Raw genomic sequence first — 16,605 nt, forward strand, 5'->3', positions numbered from 1 at the left:
CTGCTTGCTAGCATTCACAGGACACCCAAAGATCATAAGGATCTCACAAGATTGACAAGTGTTCTTCTTTGTCAAATGCAACAACACTTTAAGAACAAAGCTTCAATAAACTTACCTTTTCTTTTGTGCTTTTGGTGCTCTGTGTTTCAGCGCATTCAGAACATAGCACTTTAGAAGCTTTTGATATGACACTCGCACCTTAACTGGATGACCAGATGGACAGTGTTCACGATACCTGAGTATTAAAAAAAATATTACAAATTAGCTGTAAAAATAGGCCATTATATTTCCGGGTTACCTTTTGCCTCTGTTTCTAAACGAGTCTATGTGCAAAACCATTCAAATGAAAATGAGTTTGATTTGCATGAAAATAGACCTGTGGGTGAAACTCATTTTCATATCAATGGTTTCGCTGTGGACTCGTTTTGAAACAGAGGCAAAGGGTAACTCGGAAATGGCCTATTAAAACTTATAATTTGAGCATCAAAAATTCAAAAGAAAGTTGACAACTCTTACAGTGCGAATACTCGAACCGGGACAGTTTGAACAAAGTTAACCAATCGCAGCGATAATTGATAACAATGGATGGCGACCTTTTTCGTTAGCGGACCAATGACGTTTAAGAATTGAAACAATAAGTTTACGACAAAATTAAAAAACTCAGCAACGTTGCAAATAGATGCGGACCTCTCAGGAAACCTTCTTTCTTTTGATTGGTTAGTTTCGATCCTAAATTTTTAAGAACTGACATCTGAAGGTTCTTACGGTGGTCTTCGAGCTTTAATTTCGAGTTACATCTAAATTGTTAGGGCTTAAAAATAATTTTCCGCCTTGATCAAGTTCGGTCTTGTGAGCGTTAGCATATAAATTCGAATAAAACAAACCTTTATTGACCTTCACTTTTACAACATTATATGGCTCTAACCAAACTCTGCGTTGTGAAAATCGACTAAACTGCAACGCCTTCTAATAATTTTCGCAGTAAGCCTTTTCGCTCTACTTATGCTGGGCTTACATAGTTTCTCAATTTCGAAATGTTCAACAACAGCTCCGACCATTTTTAATCGTGGAGGTGTTGCTCACCTTCTGGGCATAGACGAATTGTTCAAATCATAATCCCTCAAAACGTTTCTAACAAAGTGCCGGCTACTCTTGACCTCAGTCGCGATTAACTGTTGATTCATTCCGGTGTGTTGCAGGTCTAAAACCCGCTCTCGTAACAACTGCGAAGGTCGGCGACCATTGTCATATATTCCCCCTTCACGATTCAATCTGAGTTGAATATTTTTGACAAAAGCCATTTTACGGAATATTTTTGCACTCGAAATGAAAACTCAAATTTGGGATCGAAACTAACCAATCAAAAGAAAGAAGGGTTTCCTGAGAGGTCCGCATCAATTTGCAGCGTTGCTGAGTTTTCAAATTTTGTTGTAAACTTATTGTTTCAATTCTTAAACGTCATTGGTCCGCTAACGAAAAAAGGTCGCCATCCATTGTTATCAATTATCGCTGCGATTGGTTAACTTTGTTCAAACTGTCCCGGTTCGAGTATTCGCACTGTAAAACTAACATTTTTGAAGGAGAAGAACAAATTTAAATGGAGATCTGTTATTAAAGATAATTTTAAATGGTCACTGTGTAGATAAAAGTGAAGAAATTCTTACCAAGTTTTTACCAATGGTATATCAATGGCTCGACGAGTTCTGGCAGATCTCAAACAGAATGGTCTTGGAGCCCAAAGCAATGCAATGCCTACAAGATAAGCCACAAAGTACACCTGCTACATAAGCTTCTTCAAAAAACCTTTTCTGAAAACTTTCCCATTATAACACAGTTAACTCCCACTATATAACGGACACCTAGGCCTTCGGGACCACAATTTAATTCGGTGTCCGCAATAAAAAAGTCCGTAGTAGCGGGATTTATTTTCAGTAATTCTTATATGCCGCAACTTCAACTTCTGCTTGTAATACATGGTGTCATTAATAGGGAGGTGTCCGCAAGGCAGGAGCTGACTGTAATTCTTTTCAAAGTGAAAAATACTCCAAAAAAGTTGAACAAAATGAAAGTGAGTCTTACCATTTGCTGTGTTGTCTGTGTAAAGTGGTGTGTCCTGCAGGAATGGCTGAATATCCTCTGGCAGCTCAAAGTCTTCATCTTCATCAAGCTGGGGCTCTGTCGTCTAAAAAAGAGTCACTTTTTAGGGCGCTTTTCATCAGTTAGGCTAGAACTGGCTGGCCAGTTCGGTGGTTTTGAATGTGAAATAGGCCTTTTCCACAAGATTTTCCCTCAAAACCACAGAAAGAAATCTGACAACAACGGAATTCTTTTTCGAATCAACCCGTCTTGCCTCCCAGTTCTGTCTAATGAAAAGCACCCTTAAATTAAACTCCTTAACAATGTGCTCTGGACCACTTACCATCACTGAAGGTCAATTCACTTTTCCTTGTACAAAGGTTTGTTAACTATAATGATTCATAAAAAAAATTAATAGCAAAAAACCCCTACCTTGACAGCATGCCTGTGAGCAATTGGGTTCACAAGAGGATCAAAGTAAAATGCTGGAAGATCAGGATCCTCTGTCTTAATGTACACAACTGATGGATGGTGATACCTGGAAAACAAAATAGCTTGCCTTTGACTCCACTTCAAATTGTATGTCACTTTAATGTACAGTGTGACTTACCGCTTAAATGTAAGTTGACACCCTTGACTCGATCCTCAGAAATCGATTCCCGTCTCTCAATGTTCGAGTGACAAATTACACTGAAACTCAAAACTCTGAACTTGAAACTCGTGACGCAAGACTCAAAACTTGAAATTTTTTTAGAACTGAGAATCAAGATTCTTGGCGCAAGGATCAAGGCTCAAGGGACTGTCAACTTTCTTTTAAGCAGTACTGTAGATTGTACTTAGAAGTTATGTGAGGGGCACGGTGGACTGGTTGTAGTACTGACTCGGACAAAAGAGGTGCACAGATCACCCATACTTGGGCTTAGCCAGGGATTTGCATGGTGTTCTTGGGCAAGACACTTGCCCCTCGCCACCCAGAAGTATACAGTCATCTCTCGATACAGCGGACACGCTTGGGGCGTTGTTTCGTGTCCGTTATAGTGAGAGTCCATAATAGCGAGAGTCATTTCCAGTCAAACCTCTTTCGCCGTGGATCTGGATTTTGTCTGTAATAGCGAGTGACCGCAATTACAGGGTGTCCGCAAGGCGAGAGTTGACTGTAAATGGGAACCTGTGAACTTTCAGGACAATCTGACACATCTGGGGACAGGCATTACAGGTGTAGTCTCTAAGCGCCATCACCTTGGGCAACTTGCCTTTCTTGCAAATGTTTCAATTATTTTTAAACAAACTGTATGGATCAAAGAGCAGTCTATAATAACTTCAGTTACAGACTTGCAGCAGTAACTTGAACCACATTTCTTTTGCCACCAATCCAAACAACAGTTACTGGTCTATGGCAATGCTGTTACCCGCATCTGGTGGCAAATTATCTATACCTACATAGCATGCATGACAAGTGATAGATAAAGAAGGATGGTAAATTTAAAGCTTGGAAGTGAAATGAAAAAGATCTTATGTTCATTATGTCACAGTGTAGGACAAAGAAAAAAACCTTCGAACCCATGACCTCCAAACACTGGGCAGAGGCTCTATCCACTAGGCTATGGCGAGATTCATGGTGAGCAAGGCCACTTTCAAGGTTCATAAAATTGTGTGACATTCCTCCTGCATACTGCGAGGATCAATAGCATACTGGCATTGCTCCACATGAGTCTCTTCGAAGTCCAGTAGATAGAGTGCCCACCTGGTGTTTTGGAGGTCAATGAGCTTGGTTCCTGTCAAGGTCCCACATTTTCTTCTTTGTCCCACACTCCTTACATGATGAACATTACATCTTTCTCATGTATGATAGCAGTTTGTGTCCAAACAGCATTTTATAATTTGCTTACTGTATAAGACCAACTCACTTGCTGTACTTTTATTCTACCTTGCACCACCTTACAGTACCGCTCAGAAATAAGCGTCCATCGTATACGCACCTTATACGCACATACGCACATACGCAGACGCATATACGCACATACGCAGACGCGCGTATGCAATGAAGCGTAAGCACATACGCAGTTCTTTGTTATTCATTGCTCTTGGTTCTTATTGTGTTGTATTGTTGGAGAAAACAAATAAAGTTTCTTTGCGAGAAAATTATAAAACAGCGTTGGTCGATCGAATGATAAAATCTTTATTACTTACCGAAAGTTCCAAGTTCATAATGGTATAAAACAGAGCGTTTCCAAAACATTCACGGAAATATCTCGCTGACATCGAAAGCAGAATTCGCTGCAGATGTAAAATAACTGTTGCATATTTTCGACTCTTTGACCACATCAGGTTAAAGACGAGGAAGTTTCTTTAGGGTTGTTCTTTTTAACTTTAAGAAGAAACCGAGTTGGAGTTAGCTCGGTCCCGCCGAATCAGGACAAACATAACCTGCGATCAGGCAATCTTCGGACAAAACATGAAGCACGTGTGTAATGTCACGCGTTCGAATTGTTTGTGTTATGACTTAAGACGCAAATATTAAACCTCAAAGTTCAATCTGTCATTTAGTTTTCTTTAGAAAAACGCAGTTAAATGTGTATGAAAGAATCTAAATCGGATACTTGCGTGCGGCGTTGTGTTACATTTATTTACGATGGAGTTTATTCGAAAGGTTTCAAATTACTTTTGACATATGCAAATTTTGACAATTTTTGGACTCTTTTAGCTGGGCCGCGTTAAGAAAGCAAAATTTGTTTAACTCCTCTAAAGCTGTAATAACAATTGATGCCGTTATCTGTGTTAGTAATAAAGACAAGTTTCATTCAAGAAGAATTGAGGTTCTGGGAATTTTATGCTAAATTCACAAAAAAATAAAACAAGTTCATTTCAAGCTAGACGCGATGGCGCGTCACAAGTCTGCCTTTCAATTTAATATTCACGGAAGGCTTTACGGCTACGATGCTTTTCATGTGGAATGTTTCGTTTGCCGACTTGAGTTTAGAGTTTAGAGTTTATGATGCGCCGTCAACATTGATCTTGTTTTTTAACATTTCTTACAACATAAACTTTTGGTCTCTTCACAAGTCGCACGCGCCGGCGAGACTGTTTATGAATTAATTGCCTATTGAAGCGACACGGCTTAGAAGCGAAAAAAAATATCTCTGGTTCTATTTTGCGTAAATGGGCGATTCAAACTGGAAAAGTGATTCCAATGAGTAGAAACTAAGTTCTATTAGAGTTTATATGATGCACCGTCAACATTTATCATAAAGGTAAGGCCGGTAAGTCAAGTAACGAAAAAGTTATTTCTCCGTTTCTATTTTGCACAAATCGGCGATCTCTAAAAGAAGAAATAGCAAGCCATTAAAGAACAATAAACTATGGACAAAAGAAAAAACAATAAGCTTGCTCATACATACTGATGAGCATACGCGTATACAGAGTATACGCACATACGCATATACGCAGACGCATATACGCAGATACGCATACGCGCGTATGTGCAAAAGCATACGCGTTTTTCGCGTATGTTTTGGGACGCTTATTTGCGAGCGGTACTGTATGTTAATAATGCTAATGGAAACCCAATAATTCCACAACTCAAGTATCCCTTCACATCCTGACTTACCAGGGTAGATGCACTTTATACGGCAAGCTGTTGTACAGGTAAGGGAACGCAATCCTATACTCTGTTCTCACGGGCTGCCTAATGATGATCTTGTTAAGGTCATTGCCCTGTTTTGCATTGCGCATCCTTACTGCGCAGAATTGTACGCGTAATAAGCGCGCGCGCGCGCGAGCACATCAACAAAATGGCGGCTTTTTTCTATGCGGCTTAGTCCGCGAGAGAAGTAAATTGTCACTTTCTCCTAAACGAGCCTGGTGACCTATCAATTTTTTCTCATATTTTGGGTGTAGCGATCAAATTCTTTCTGTAAAATGAAAACAGATCAATTCATGTGTTTGAAAAATAAATTATCGCTAAAAAAGTGTGCTTTGCCAGTACTCGCAGAGGAATTATAAAGGAATTATATGGAATTTCCATGGTCGTCCTGCTCCTAAACGAATCTGGTGACCCCCCTTTTTATTTCAAAATTTAAGTTCCCTTGAAGTAATAAACCAGTAGGCGAAGTTTGGTTAAAAATCTATGTTCAGTTTTATTTCGGGGCAATGACCTTAATGTCGTTAAACTCATTCCAATCTTCGTCATGAACATTCACATCTCGCACTAAAGGTTCAAATTTCGGTCCTCCAGGAATAGCCACATTCAAGGCTTTAGCAGTGAAGAACGCTTTTAGATCAAACAGGTAAAAGTAGTTGTCGTCAACCAGATCTGTCAGAAGTTGGTTTCCAAGACGATACAACGTTGACATGATTGGGAGTGTAATGTTCCATTTTCTATATGATGTGCCATTCACCATGCTAAAATAAAAATTAAAAAAATTTCAGTTACATGTTTAACATAAGTACTAGTACTGCATACAGCATTTTTTTATCTATTAACTAGCACTTTGGATATTCACCCACTTTGAGCTCCCACTTTCATTTTCTGGCTTAATGTCTTTTCCCAACCTGGTTATAGTTCCCTGATCTCCAAGTGTTTTTTTGTTGTTTTTATTTTGCATGCAAGCAACAACCAATTAACATTACATAGATCTCTATAGGGTAATTGGTATGTCATTATTAGTGTGGTGTCATTCTGGTCAAATCTCAGGTCTCGAGCAGGAAATAAACTGAGTGCACAGAGAGGATTGTTTACTCAGACCACATATCATTAAATTTATCCTTGCGATTGATCGGGTCAATTGAGCTCTCCATTGCTTCATTTAATTTCTGTTTCATCATATTTGACAACGCAATTGCAGACAGAAATCTTTGATACATTTACAACACGGCCTCTTGCGAGTAATATATTCCATACTAAACGCTTCAGTGATTCTCGAGAGAAGCGTCTCGTTTCTCGCGAGAAACGAGACGAGAGGTGGTAACTTACATTTGAGCGGTACTGTATTCTTACTATTGGTAATTATTTCAAACTGAGATCAAAGGTTAGCTTTTGGGAGGTGCAGTGGCCTCATGGTTAGCATGTTGGACTCCCAATAGAGCAATCCAGGTTCAAGCCCTGGCCAGGTCATTGCATTGTGTTCTTGGGCAAGACACTCTACATGAACTCTCACAGTGCCTCTCTCCATCCAGGTTTATTAATGGGTAATGGCAAATTTTATGCTGAGGGTAACCCTGTGATGGACTAGCATCTCATCCAGGGGGAAATAGAAATTCTCCTAGTCGCTTCATGCTACTGACAAAGGGATACCTTCAAGCATAATGCGCCACTAGGCTCGAACACAGACTTAACCTTCCTTTGAGCAGATAACAGACTTGCTGATTCAACACACAGACTCCATGTTTACTTACTTGGTATCAACAAGGGGATTGTGATCATAGAACCACTCATACACACTTCCATCTTCTTCAGGGTCTAACTCCATTTGGATTGGCTCTAGAGGTTCAACGTCCAGGATGTTGTCGGCATAATCCAAAGGAGGCTCTTCATCATCAAATGGAGGAAATCTCATCCGTTTGAAATGCCTTCTGTCTCTTTTCTCGCGCCGCATCATGATCCACATGGTGCTTGATTAAGATAGTGATAGCAGTTTTAATGAGCCACAGTCTAAAAAACGGCCACCTGTAACTGAACATTCACTCCCCCCCCCCCCTACAACTGAAGTGTTTGCGAATTAAGTTCTACAAAAAAATCTTTACCCTAGATGCAGAAGTGCACAGATTGGTGTACAACCCAGGGATGTAGCTAAGAGTCAGCTACTGGCTTCTTATGTCAGCTAAAAGAGAGCTTATCACTGGCTAGAACTTCACAAGAACACAAAGACATGGGATAAATTTGAAGATACAAGGACCAAAAAGCTGGCTGGGATTTTTAATGAGCCGAGTTAGTTTTTCTTAGCTTCATCCCTGACAACCAGACATCCACAGATCTCTGTGATGCAAACTAGTCTGTTTAAATATTTTTGGCTGGAACTTAAGTGTCTCCTCACAGAAGATAAAAAAATGCCTTTGACAAGAGACAACTGTTTATAAAAGCAAACAAAATACAAGCAACTTGTACTTACCCCCACTGAGCCAAATAAACAGGTTCAACAACCCATGGAATCTCATTTACAAATGTAATGGCCCCAGTGATGTGGTAGAGCACTTTGACATCCCTGATCTGTTCCCATGGCATGGGCATGTTCTCCAGCAACTTCAACACTGCATGGGGCATGTACTTCAGGGCACTAGAAAGTTAAAATTAACAACACCATGAGCACAGAGTGGGAATGTTGTGGTTTAAATTCTTGGTTTAAAAGTTTTCAAACCAGTTTGATTTTTAGCTCATTCTCCAGAATGAGTAATAGAGTGATACAGATGTTGACGGAAGTCTGCGTGTACAAAAATTGTGTGGACGGAAGTGATACAGATGTTGACGGAAGTGTGCGTGTACAAAAATTGTGTGGACGGAAGTGATACAGATGTTGACGGAAGTGTGCGTGTACAAAAACTGTGTGGACGGAAGTGATACAGATGTTGGCGGAAGTGTGCGTGTACAAAAATTGTGTGGACGGAAGTGATACAGATGTTGACGGAAGTGTGCGTGTACAAAAATTGTGTGGACGGAAGTGATACAGATGTTGACGGAAGTCTGCGTGTACAAAAAATGTGTGGACGGAAGTTGTAGAACGGAAGTAATTTTATATGCTACCCCTGCCCCCTTAGTAATGCCAAAAATAACTTCAGTGAAGCTCAGATGCAAATGTGAAAAGAAATGAAATCATTGTATAGTGTAATAAATAAATTAACATCAAATCACATTTCGGAACTTTTAAAAAGGGAAACATGTATCACAAAGTCGAAATGTTGACAACCTGGGGGTTTATTTTATCATGTGCTGACACACGTAATCAAGGTTCATTTTAACGTGCGCTGTTACACGCAATGAAGTTCCGCCAGGCAGCCGGAAGAAAATTTAATACCCTACCCCTCTCCTATTGTTGAGATTCTACATCTACATTTAATTTGGTCGGTAAAAATCTAGAGATATCACGCCAAGATTTCTTCATGGAACTTATTTTTAACTTTTACTATGGAGTTACGCTTGCCATATGACTCGTCTAAATAAACGTTTATAAAGCTCACTGATAAAAACACGACATCCGAGCAGCACGTTTTTGTTTTCTGTCACGTCATCTCATTTCCCGTGACTCACGTCATCCGTTTCAGTACACGACGTGTTCGTGTGCATCTTTCTCTCAAATTTCATTCGCTGCTCAATCCATGAACAATGATTGTCACTGCCCGGTAGATGCGTGCTGACAGAAAGGTTATTCAAAACGCAATTCAGTAATTTAAAACGGTAACAAATATTCATTTCATTTCTTTTCACATGTGTATCTGAACTTCGTGGAAGATGTGAACTATTTACACACTATCCAACCAGAAGAAAGCTCGTAACCACAATGTCCACACGTTTTAGCAGTAAAAACATGTTCTTCAAATATCAATTCTCGACCTAGGATCTTCTCTTCTTATCATTTATAGCTTTATTATGCTTATCGTACCGCGATCCGGAAACAAAATACTATTTCTTTTTTAAATAACTGCTTGTGGACTTTTACGTAGCGGGGAATGGGGCCATGTAAAATTACTTCCGGCTGCCTCAATGGACTTGATCGCTTGTGTCAGCGCGTGTTAAAATACGTGAAAATACGTTTAGGGTCCCTAAGGTCTAAACAGCTCGGCAACTTGATTCACGTTGCACCATTTTTAGAAGTTGTGAAATTGTGATTTCATTTCTTAAGTGGACTGTACCAGTACATTTTCATTACCCACCACCACTCCCAAACCCTACCCCCCCCCCCCCGAAAAAGGCAGAAGAATGAGCTGGCTCTAAGTGCCCTTTGATTTTTTATTGTCTCATATTCATTGTCATCATCTGAAACAAAGGGAAGTTAAAATCAAACTGGTTTGAAAAAATTTTAACCAAAGCAAAATTTAAACCGTAACAGGAACAACTTAACCTACATGTACCTTTGCACAAAACAGCTGCAATAGTAGACTGGTGCAAATGAATTTATCTATTGGATCAGTGGATTTTTACCTATCACTTGTCTGATGGCCAAGCAAAAAAAACCTTTGACTTGTAATGGGCAAGTTACAGTAACTTTAGGACGTTTTTAGTTGATGAAATGAGGCCATTGGGAAAGCCTTTTGGGCTTGTACACTGATAATGGTTCCAACTTGCCCGGAGGGTAACCTGGAAAATTTACCTTCTTTGCAAACTGTATCTCAAACATAAGTTCAGTGAGCAAAGAAATTTATTCTTTCAGCTACAAGCAAGCTGTAGCCAGGATATACTAACCCAAATGTCATTTTTACCACAACCACCCCCCCCCCCCCACCAAAAAAAAATATCATAAGCACAATGCTTTACTTACTCGCCAGGAAAGTGAAGGATTAAGTCGACTAGCCCATTTGCAAAATCTACTAGCCCCAGGCTAGTCGACACAAACTTCTTTGCTCACTGAAGTTTTAAATTGAAGTTTATTGGCAAACAGTGTCCAGCATGTAAAATCAGCTTTAATATTAAATCTCCTTACCCAAGGTAGACCCGCTTATCATGCCTGTACTTTCTGCTTGACATGTCACCATGGTCTCGGATGATCTTTCTCACGTGCTCTGGAGGCATGTCCTCTTTTTGTGCCTCCACAAATCCAAATTTTCTCTTCTCGCTGTATCTTTTTGACTGGAGTTGCTGCCATTTTCGAGCTGCAAAATTTAAATTGTAGTAGTAAGTAAAAATGATACTAAATAGCTGAAGTTAAGAAGTCAATATTTCAAATGCCGAAATCTCAAACTTTATTTCGACTCATCGTAAATTTCTTGCTAACGCAACCAATATATGTCCACAAAATATTTGGTAGACTTTGTTTTTTTTTCTTGTCAATCTTATCATCTACATGCACAGTGCGGTATAAGCCTTGTCTTTGTGTATGTTTGTCTTCTAACAAACATTTGGTAATCTGCCTGATCTGTCATCACACATAATTAAACAGAGAACTAAATAGCAAGTTGGCTTTTAGACCCTTTGCATGTGTGTTGCTTGCTCTGATAAGTGTCAGAGCTTTGAAGTTGCCTTTTCACATGGTGGCTTTGATGCCACATGAGAACATTTTCATCTTTTAGTAGTGACTTTGACAGCATTGGAATGCCTTCAATTCTGTGCATTTAACTATGCCAGTATCTGTTGCAGATTAAAAAAGCTACAAAGCAAAATTTATTTAGAAAACCAAACACTCAAACACAAACAGTTAATTCCATTGTGTTGGTAACTCATCTATTGAAAACGGTCTTCAAATCCTGATCAGATGGCGGGAATTTAATTACTACTGTCTAAGCTATAAAGTTGAAGGACCTAGAGGCTAAATTGCCAAAAAAGTGTTTACTTTAGTGAACCGACGAAGACCACTTTTCAGATTTCAGAATTTAGCAGAATTCACGTTGACAGTTGATAATCAAATAAAGTTCATTGATTTGTAGGCATGCTAAGCATGCTATTAAATAAGTTACAGTCTTACTAACAAGGATACCAAAATTAAACGCGCAAATTCGACAGCGAACTAACTTATTATAACAGCTATCGTATCTAACCTTTCTCCTGCAGTTTTTCCTCGGTGATTTCAGCCGGTAATCCCGCAATTCCTGGCTGAACCCACGCCGCCATGATGGCGGATTCTGCACAACAAAACCTTAAAACACAATTGCAAAAGAGCACAGGTTATAACCCGCATTGCAAATGGCGTGGCCAAATTTATATGAAAACCAGAGGAGCTTCAATTACCTGAAGAAGAGTTAACTTTCTTTGCAATTCGAAGCAAAGCTTGATACAAACGTTCACACTACGAAACGTGCACGCTGTCCGCCATGTTGTTACGTCACGGCCCTGCTGGGAATGAAAAGCGCCCCCAAAATTTTTATGAAAACGAGGCTAGAAAGAAAAATTCCCATAACTCAACACGGGCTGATAAATCACCCACGCATGCGTTCTGACCGTCTGGTCCTTATCCGACGTGGCGTTTGGACAAAAGACTTTCATGTGGAGTTTTCGTTGATTGTAAGGAGCTTTACTTACATTTTAGGGATAAATATGGCTTTTATACGCATAGAGTTATTGTCAGTATTACTTGTTCTCCTGTTGGAAAGCTCGTATGGTTATTTTATAACGATCGACGCGCATGCAGAGGAGTGTTTTCACGACCAAGTCACATCTGGAACAAAGATGGGGCTCATATTTGAAGTGGCTGAGGGTGGCTTCTTGGACATCGATGTTACGGTAAATAACGTATTTTAATCATCTGAACTTCCTAGAATTATATGGAGACATAGTGAATTTCATTGCCTCCAAACGAAGCTGAAACATGCTATGCATAGTCCAGCTATAATCCCCATATGTTAGTTTACTTGTAGCGTAGCTCAAGTGTGTGTAGCATATTCAATTTCTTTCTTCTCATGCAATGGCAAAAAATGTTCAGTAAAGGTTAAACATATGGTACTGTTTTAACTACATTCAGGAGAACTGAAATATATTTTCTGATAAACAAAAAAGAGTAATTTATTTAAATGTACAATAAATGCAAGCATATCCTAAAAGGAAGTTACATGCAGGCTTTTAGCCAGGATTTAAAAAGTGTGAGTCCAAAATTTTTATAAGGCCTGACTTTGCCCCCATAGGAGGGTCTGAGAAGTATGCAAGGTGTTTTTTGAAGTTATGAGTGCAAAGCTATCCAAAGATTTCCAAATTTTCTAAAATGACCTCTGTACGTATACAGTTATTCATATCAATTTTCTCTGAAAAGTGGCCGTCCATAGGACTCCTGGACTCCCACCTGGCTAAAAGCCTGGTTACATGTAACTCATTAATTACTGGGTTACACAATTTCAGTAATTAAAATTTTGTTCCCAGTCCCAATGTTAACTCTTCACTCCAACTATTCAAGTTTATTATTTTCCTTAGTGGCCATTTGGCCACCAACTGCTCAAGTTTGGTCGCCAGTGAAAAATTTTAGTCCCGAAATTAAGCTTACGCTTTCAATCCTTCTTCTCAATTTTAGTCGCTAGGCTGGCAACTTCAGTTCCAGTTATGTCACCATGGTGACTATAATGGTCTTAACTTGGAGGGTTGCAATCGTACACAGACATTTTTTAAATTTAAAACACATTTCGGTCGCAGATCACAGGGTACCCAGGCTCCACAGTAATATGCAAAAGAATCTTACTAAACCTCTTTTTTTACTTTTTTGGAATGACAGATTACAGGTCCAGATCAAAAAGTTATTTACACAGGAGAAAGGGAGACAAATGGGAAATATGCATTTGCTGCGTACATGGATGGCACTTATCACTATTGCTTTAGCAACAAAATGTCTTCAATGACACCAAAAATAGTCAAGTTCTCGATGGATCTAGGAGAGCCTCCCAAAGATACCAGTAAAGAGGAAGGTGAGAAAACTGGGTAACTGTAATATTAGGCAATGTGCCTTTTATTACATACATGTATATCTAGACCAACATCTCTTGGTTTAGTGTTGGAAAGTTCTGATTATTGCCATAAAAACTTTCTGTATAAACTTCAATCTAAAACTTGAGAGAGAAAAGAAGTAAGCGTTCTCTAGCCTGGGGTTAGTAGACTAACCGGCTAGTGGACTTAATCTTCACTTTCCTGGTAAGCTTTCTTTTTTTGGGGGGGGGGGGTGGGTGGGCTGGTAAAAATGACTTTTGGTCATTTGAGGATCTTTCAATTATCACCTTTTGACAAACTTTAAAGGAGCTATGTAATGGACATTGCGACTTTAAAAAATAGGCAGTTTTTTAAGGTTGTCAAAAATTTGTTATCTTTCTTCCTTTCCGTCAGTCGTAACCATCCCCGATTATTTTTGGTTTCGTTTTACTCTGTTGGTATATTTCTATGTTAGAAAACTATTATTTTGAGGTTTCCTTCAATCTGGAAGAAGTCAGGAAAATGACCTAAAATACTGTGACATGGCTCTTTAAACTACTTCCAAAGTTTTTGGCTAATCCAGAGATTGTCTTATTTGTGAGGATCACAATGTCTTTTTTGTTTTTATCAACAGGTGCCCATCATGATAAGCTTAGTGAAATGATTGGTCAACTGTCCGAGGCAATGACAGGAGTCAAACATGAACAGGAATACATGGAAGTTAGAGAACGAATCCACAGAGCTAGTGAGTAGTTACTGTGTTTTATTACAGGGTTTTTCTTTCCAAAAAGCATTTGTAAAAAACATACAACTGTAGCTCTCATAGTCATTTGTAAAAACCATTTAAAAAAAAATAGTTTCCAGAGGCTGAAAGTTCCTGCAAAAAGGAGATCCTTGGTTTTAAAGTAGTTTGAAAAGCAATTTTGTGGTAGATGTCTTTTGTTTTCAAACTTGCCCATGTTTAGCAGGGGTTTCAAAATATTTTGAAGTAGGCATCAGTAACTGCAAGAGTAGGCAGCTGTGACAAGCCAAACTTGTGTGTCGCAAGCTGATTGCTATTACCAGAGTACCGGCGACATAATTATAATCACATAGCTGGTGGAACTCTGGCTTGTTTTGAAAACCCTGACCAAGTGGACTCTAGGTTTTCATGAGAGTTGCAACATCTCAAATGGCTTTAAAACTACATTGCATTTGACCCTCCACTTTGATTGCTTTCAATCCTGTGACTTCTTCACTGTGCTAATTGTTTGCTCAGAAAGTTAGGCAAAATGATGTACGGTATTTTCGTTTGATGCTAAGTTTTGTTTGTTTTCTATCCACAGTCAACGATAACACAAACAGCCGTGTTGTCTGGTGGTCCTTCTTCGAGTCCCTTGTGCTTGTTTGCATGACGCTAGGACAAGTTTTCTACCTTAAACGTTTCTTTGAAGTCAGAAGAGTGGTTTAAGCCGTCAAAACCCATTTTTAGAAAATACAAGAACTGTATCATATACTGTAGAACAATAATGTTTACAAGTCAAACAAAGCTCATCGAGAGCTGTATGACCAACTCCTTTGTTCTACACTGATTTTTCTCTTTGGAACTCTGGAATTTATGTTCCCGTGTGGAGTCAGGGTCAACATTTCCAAGTACATACTGCAATACACTGTAGTTGACCCTCAAATTTTTAAGATGGACAAGAAAAGTCTTGTAATTGTTCTTCTCACAATTTCTGTAACGTCCTTAGGAGAATTTTTGGTTCATAGTCAAGATGTTTTTCCTGAAAAGATAGATTGTTTATTCTCCTGTCTTGACAACTTAAATTTGTTATAAAATGGCTGGGAGAAGATAAGAATTAATTTTGGATGGGAATCAGGGATGTAGCTAAGAAAACACTAAGCCAGCTCATCAACAAGCCCAGTTGGCTTTTCTGGCCTTGGCAGCTCTAAACGTTTACCTAAGTCTTTGTTTTCATGTGAAATTTCAGCTGAATTTAAGTTCTATTTCAGCCAGTTAAATTAGCCGGCAGCCGGCCCTTAGCGACATCCCTGGGGAATAAAGGAGGACTTCATTTATACTTTTATCAATTTAATTTTGAATCCCACAACTTGTGGCCAGCTACTTGGGTGTACAGAGATGTTATGCTAGTACCACTTATTAATAAACTGCAAGTGTGAAGTTTCTATTGGCTGATAGTTGGTGATGGGGGATACCCCAAGTCAGCTATTGAGGTCCATAGAAACCAAGAGAGGGTAGTCTTTGTCGTTTAAGCATAATCCAGTGGCTAATTTATTAAATGTTGAATATCAATAAAACTGATAAATAAAGTATACTTTGCAAGATTACCAATAAAACTATTTGCCACTGGGTTCTGCCATAGACATACCATGACATATCAGTCAACATCAAAGTTTAAAATCTATGAAATTATTTTGTACATGCAAAACCTTTTTTTCACATCTGCTATTGTGATTAGTAATTTGCAGATACGTGTACTTTTCTAAGAAGTTGTGGAGTTTAGGCTGACTTAAAAAACTTTGGTTTAATCCCATTTTTTGCCCGTTGAAAATTTATTAAACAATCTCAATCTAAACTTGAGTAGTCACATGCTATGTTTGTGGTAATTATTGTTTAATGAACTTGTTTTTTTCGAGAGATCCGATAAGATGAATGATGCAGCAAAAAATCTGACCATTGACTTCAGAAGTTTTTGTGTTCTTGAAAGGCGCAGTAGGACTGGCATATTAACTTTTAATGCAAAAAAACAGCGAGCACATGCGTGAGGTAGTTGGGGCGGGTGGTAAGTGAAGCGAGCAAAACCAAGAGAAAATTATTTTCTCTTGCAAAAACCCATTCTTGTCCCCAGAGCGGCTCGACTCTCTTAGCTGGCTGAGCTTGGGGCACGAGCAACAACGATTTGATTGGTCAGATTTTAAACAAAGGAAATTTAAATCTAGCCAATCAAATCGACTTTTTAAAAATCCCTCAAAACAAAGCGATTTTAAAACGGTTATTCCAA

General features: G+C 39.0%; 2 protein-coding genes across 2 annotated transcripts in view; one reads left to right on the forward strand and one right to left on the reverse strand.

Moving 5' to 3' along the window:
• The window catches only part of LOC144645256 (pre-mRNA-processing-splicing factor 8), a 44,919-nt gene extending 32,865 nt beyond the window's left edge, over positions 1 to 12,054 (reverse strand). Inside the window, exons 1-11 of the mRNA XM_078504743.1 lie at positions 11,948 to 12,054; positions 11,758 to 11,855; positions 10,707 to 10,875; positions 8,184 to 8,348; positions 7,471 to 7,686; positions 6,232 to 6,477; positions 5,684 to 5,776; positions 2,509 to 2,614; positions 2,080 to 2,182; positions 1,665 to 1,752; positions 116 to 235 (exon numbers count right to left, since the gene is read on the reverse strand). Of these exons, the coding sequence (XP_078360869.1) occupies positions 116 to 235; positions 1,665 to 1,752; positions 2,080 to 2,182; positions 2,509 to 2,614; positions 5,684 to 5,776; positions 6,232 to 6,477; positions 7,471 to 7,686; positions 8,184 to 8,348; positions 10,707 to 10,875; positions 11,758 to 11,830 (1,379 nt within the window). The 5' untranslated portion in view covers positions 11,831 to 11,855; positions 11,948 to 12,054. The remainder of the gene's footprint in view (positions 1 to 115; positions 236 to 1,664; positions 1,753 to 2,079; positions 2,183 to 2,508; positions 2,615 to 5,683; positions 5,777 to 6,231; positions 6,478 to 7,470; positions 7,687 to 8,183; positions 8,349 to 10,706; positions 10,876 to 11,757; positions 11,856 to 11,947) is intronic.
• A 97-nt stretch (positions 12,055 to 12,151) lies between these two features.
• LOC144645430 (transmembrane emp24 domain-containing protein-like) lies at positions 12,152 to 15,391 on the forward strand. The gene is made up of 4 exons (XM_078505008.1): positions 12,152 to 12,439; positions 13,416 to 13,605; positions 14,238 to 14,348; positions 14,929 to 15,391. The coding sequence occupies exons 1-4, from the start codon at positions 12,254 to 12,256 to the stop codon at positions 15,051 to 15,053; spliced, it is 612 nt and encodes a 203-aa protein (XP_078361134.1). The 5' UTR covers positions 12,152 to 12,253; the 3' UTR covers positions 15,054 to 15,391.
• The last annotated feature ends 1,214 nt before the right edge of the window (positions 15,392 to 16,605 follow it).

The sequence above is a fragment of the Oculina patagonica genome, chromosome 3, assembly GCF_052425735.1.
Source record: "Oculina patagonica isolate OP01 chromosome 3, crgOcupat, whole genome shotgun sequence".
Lineage (NCBI taxonomy): Eukaryota > Metazoa > Cnidaria > Anthozoa > Scleractinia > Oculinidae > Oculina > Oculina patagonica.

Excerpts from the sequence above, each read along its gene's own strand:
- LOC144645430 (XM_078505008.1), top strand. The coding sequence starts at position 12,254 with ATGGCTTTTATACGCATAGAGTTATTGTCAGTATTACTTGTTCTCCTG. Across the intron at positions 13,606-14,237 it reads AGATACCAGTAAAGAGGAAG|GTGCCCATCATGATAAGCTT; the intron begins GTGAGAAAACTG and ends TTTTATCAACAG. Across the intron at positions 14,349-14,928 it reads AGAACGAATCCACAGAGCTA|TCAACGATAACACAAACAGC; the intron begins GTGAGTAGTTAC and ends TTCTATCCACAG.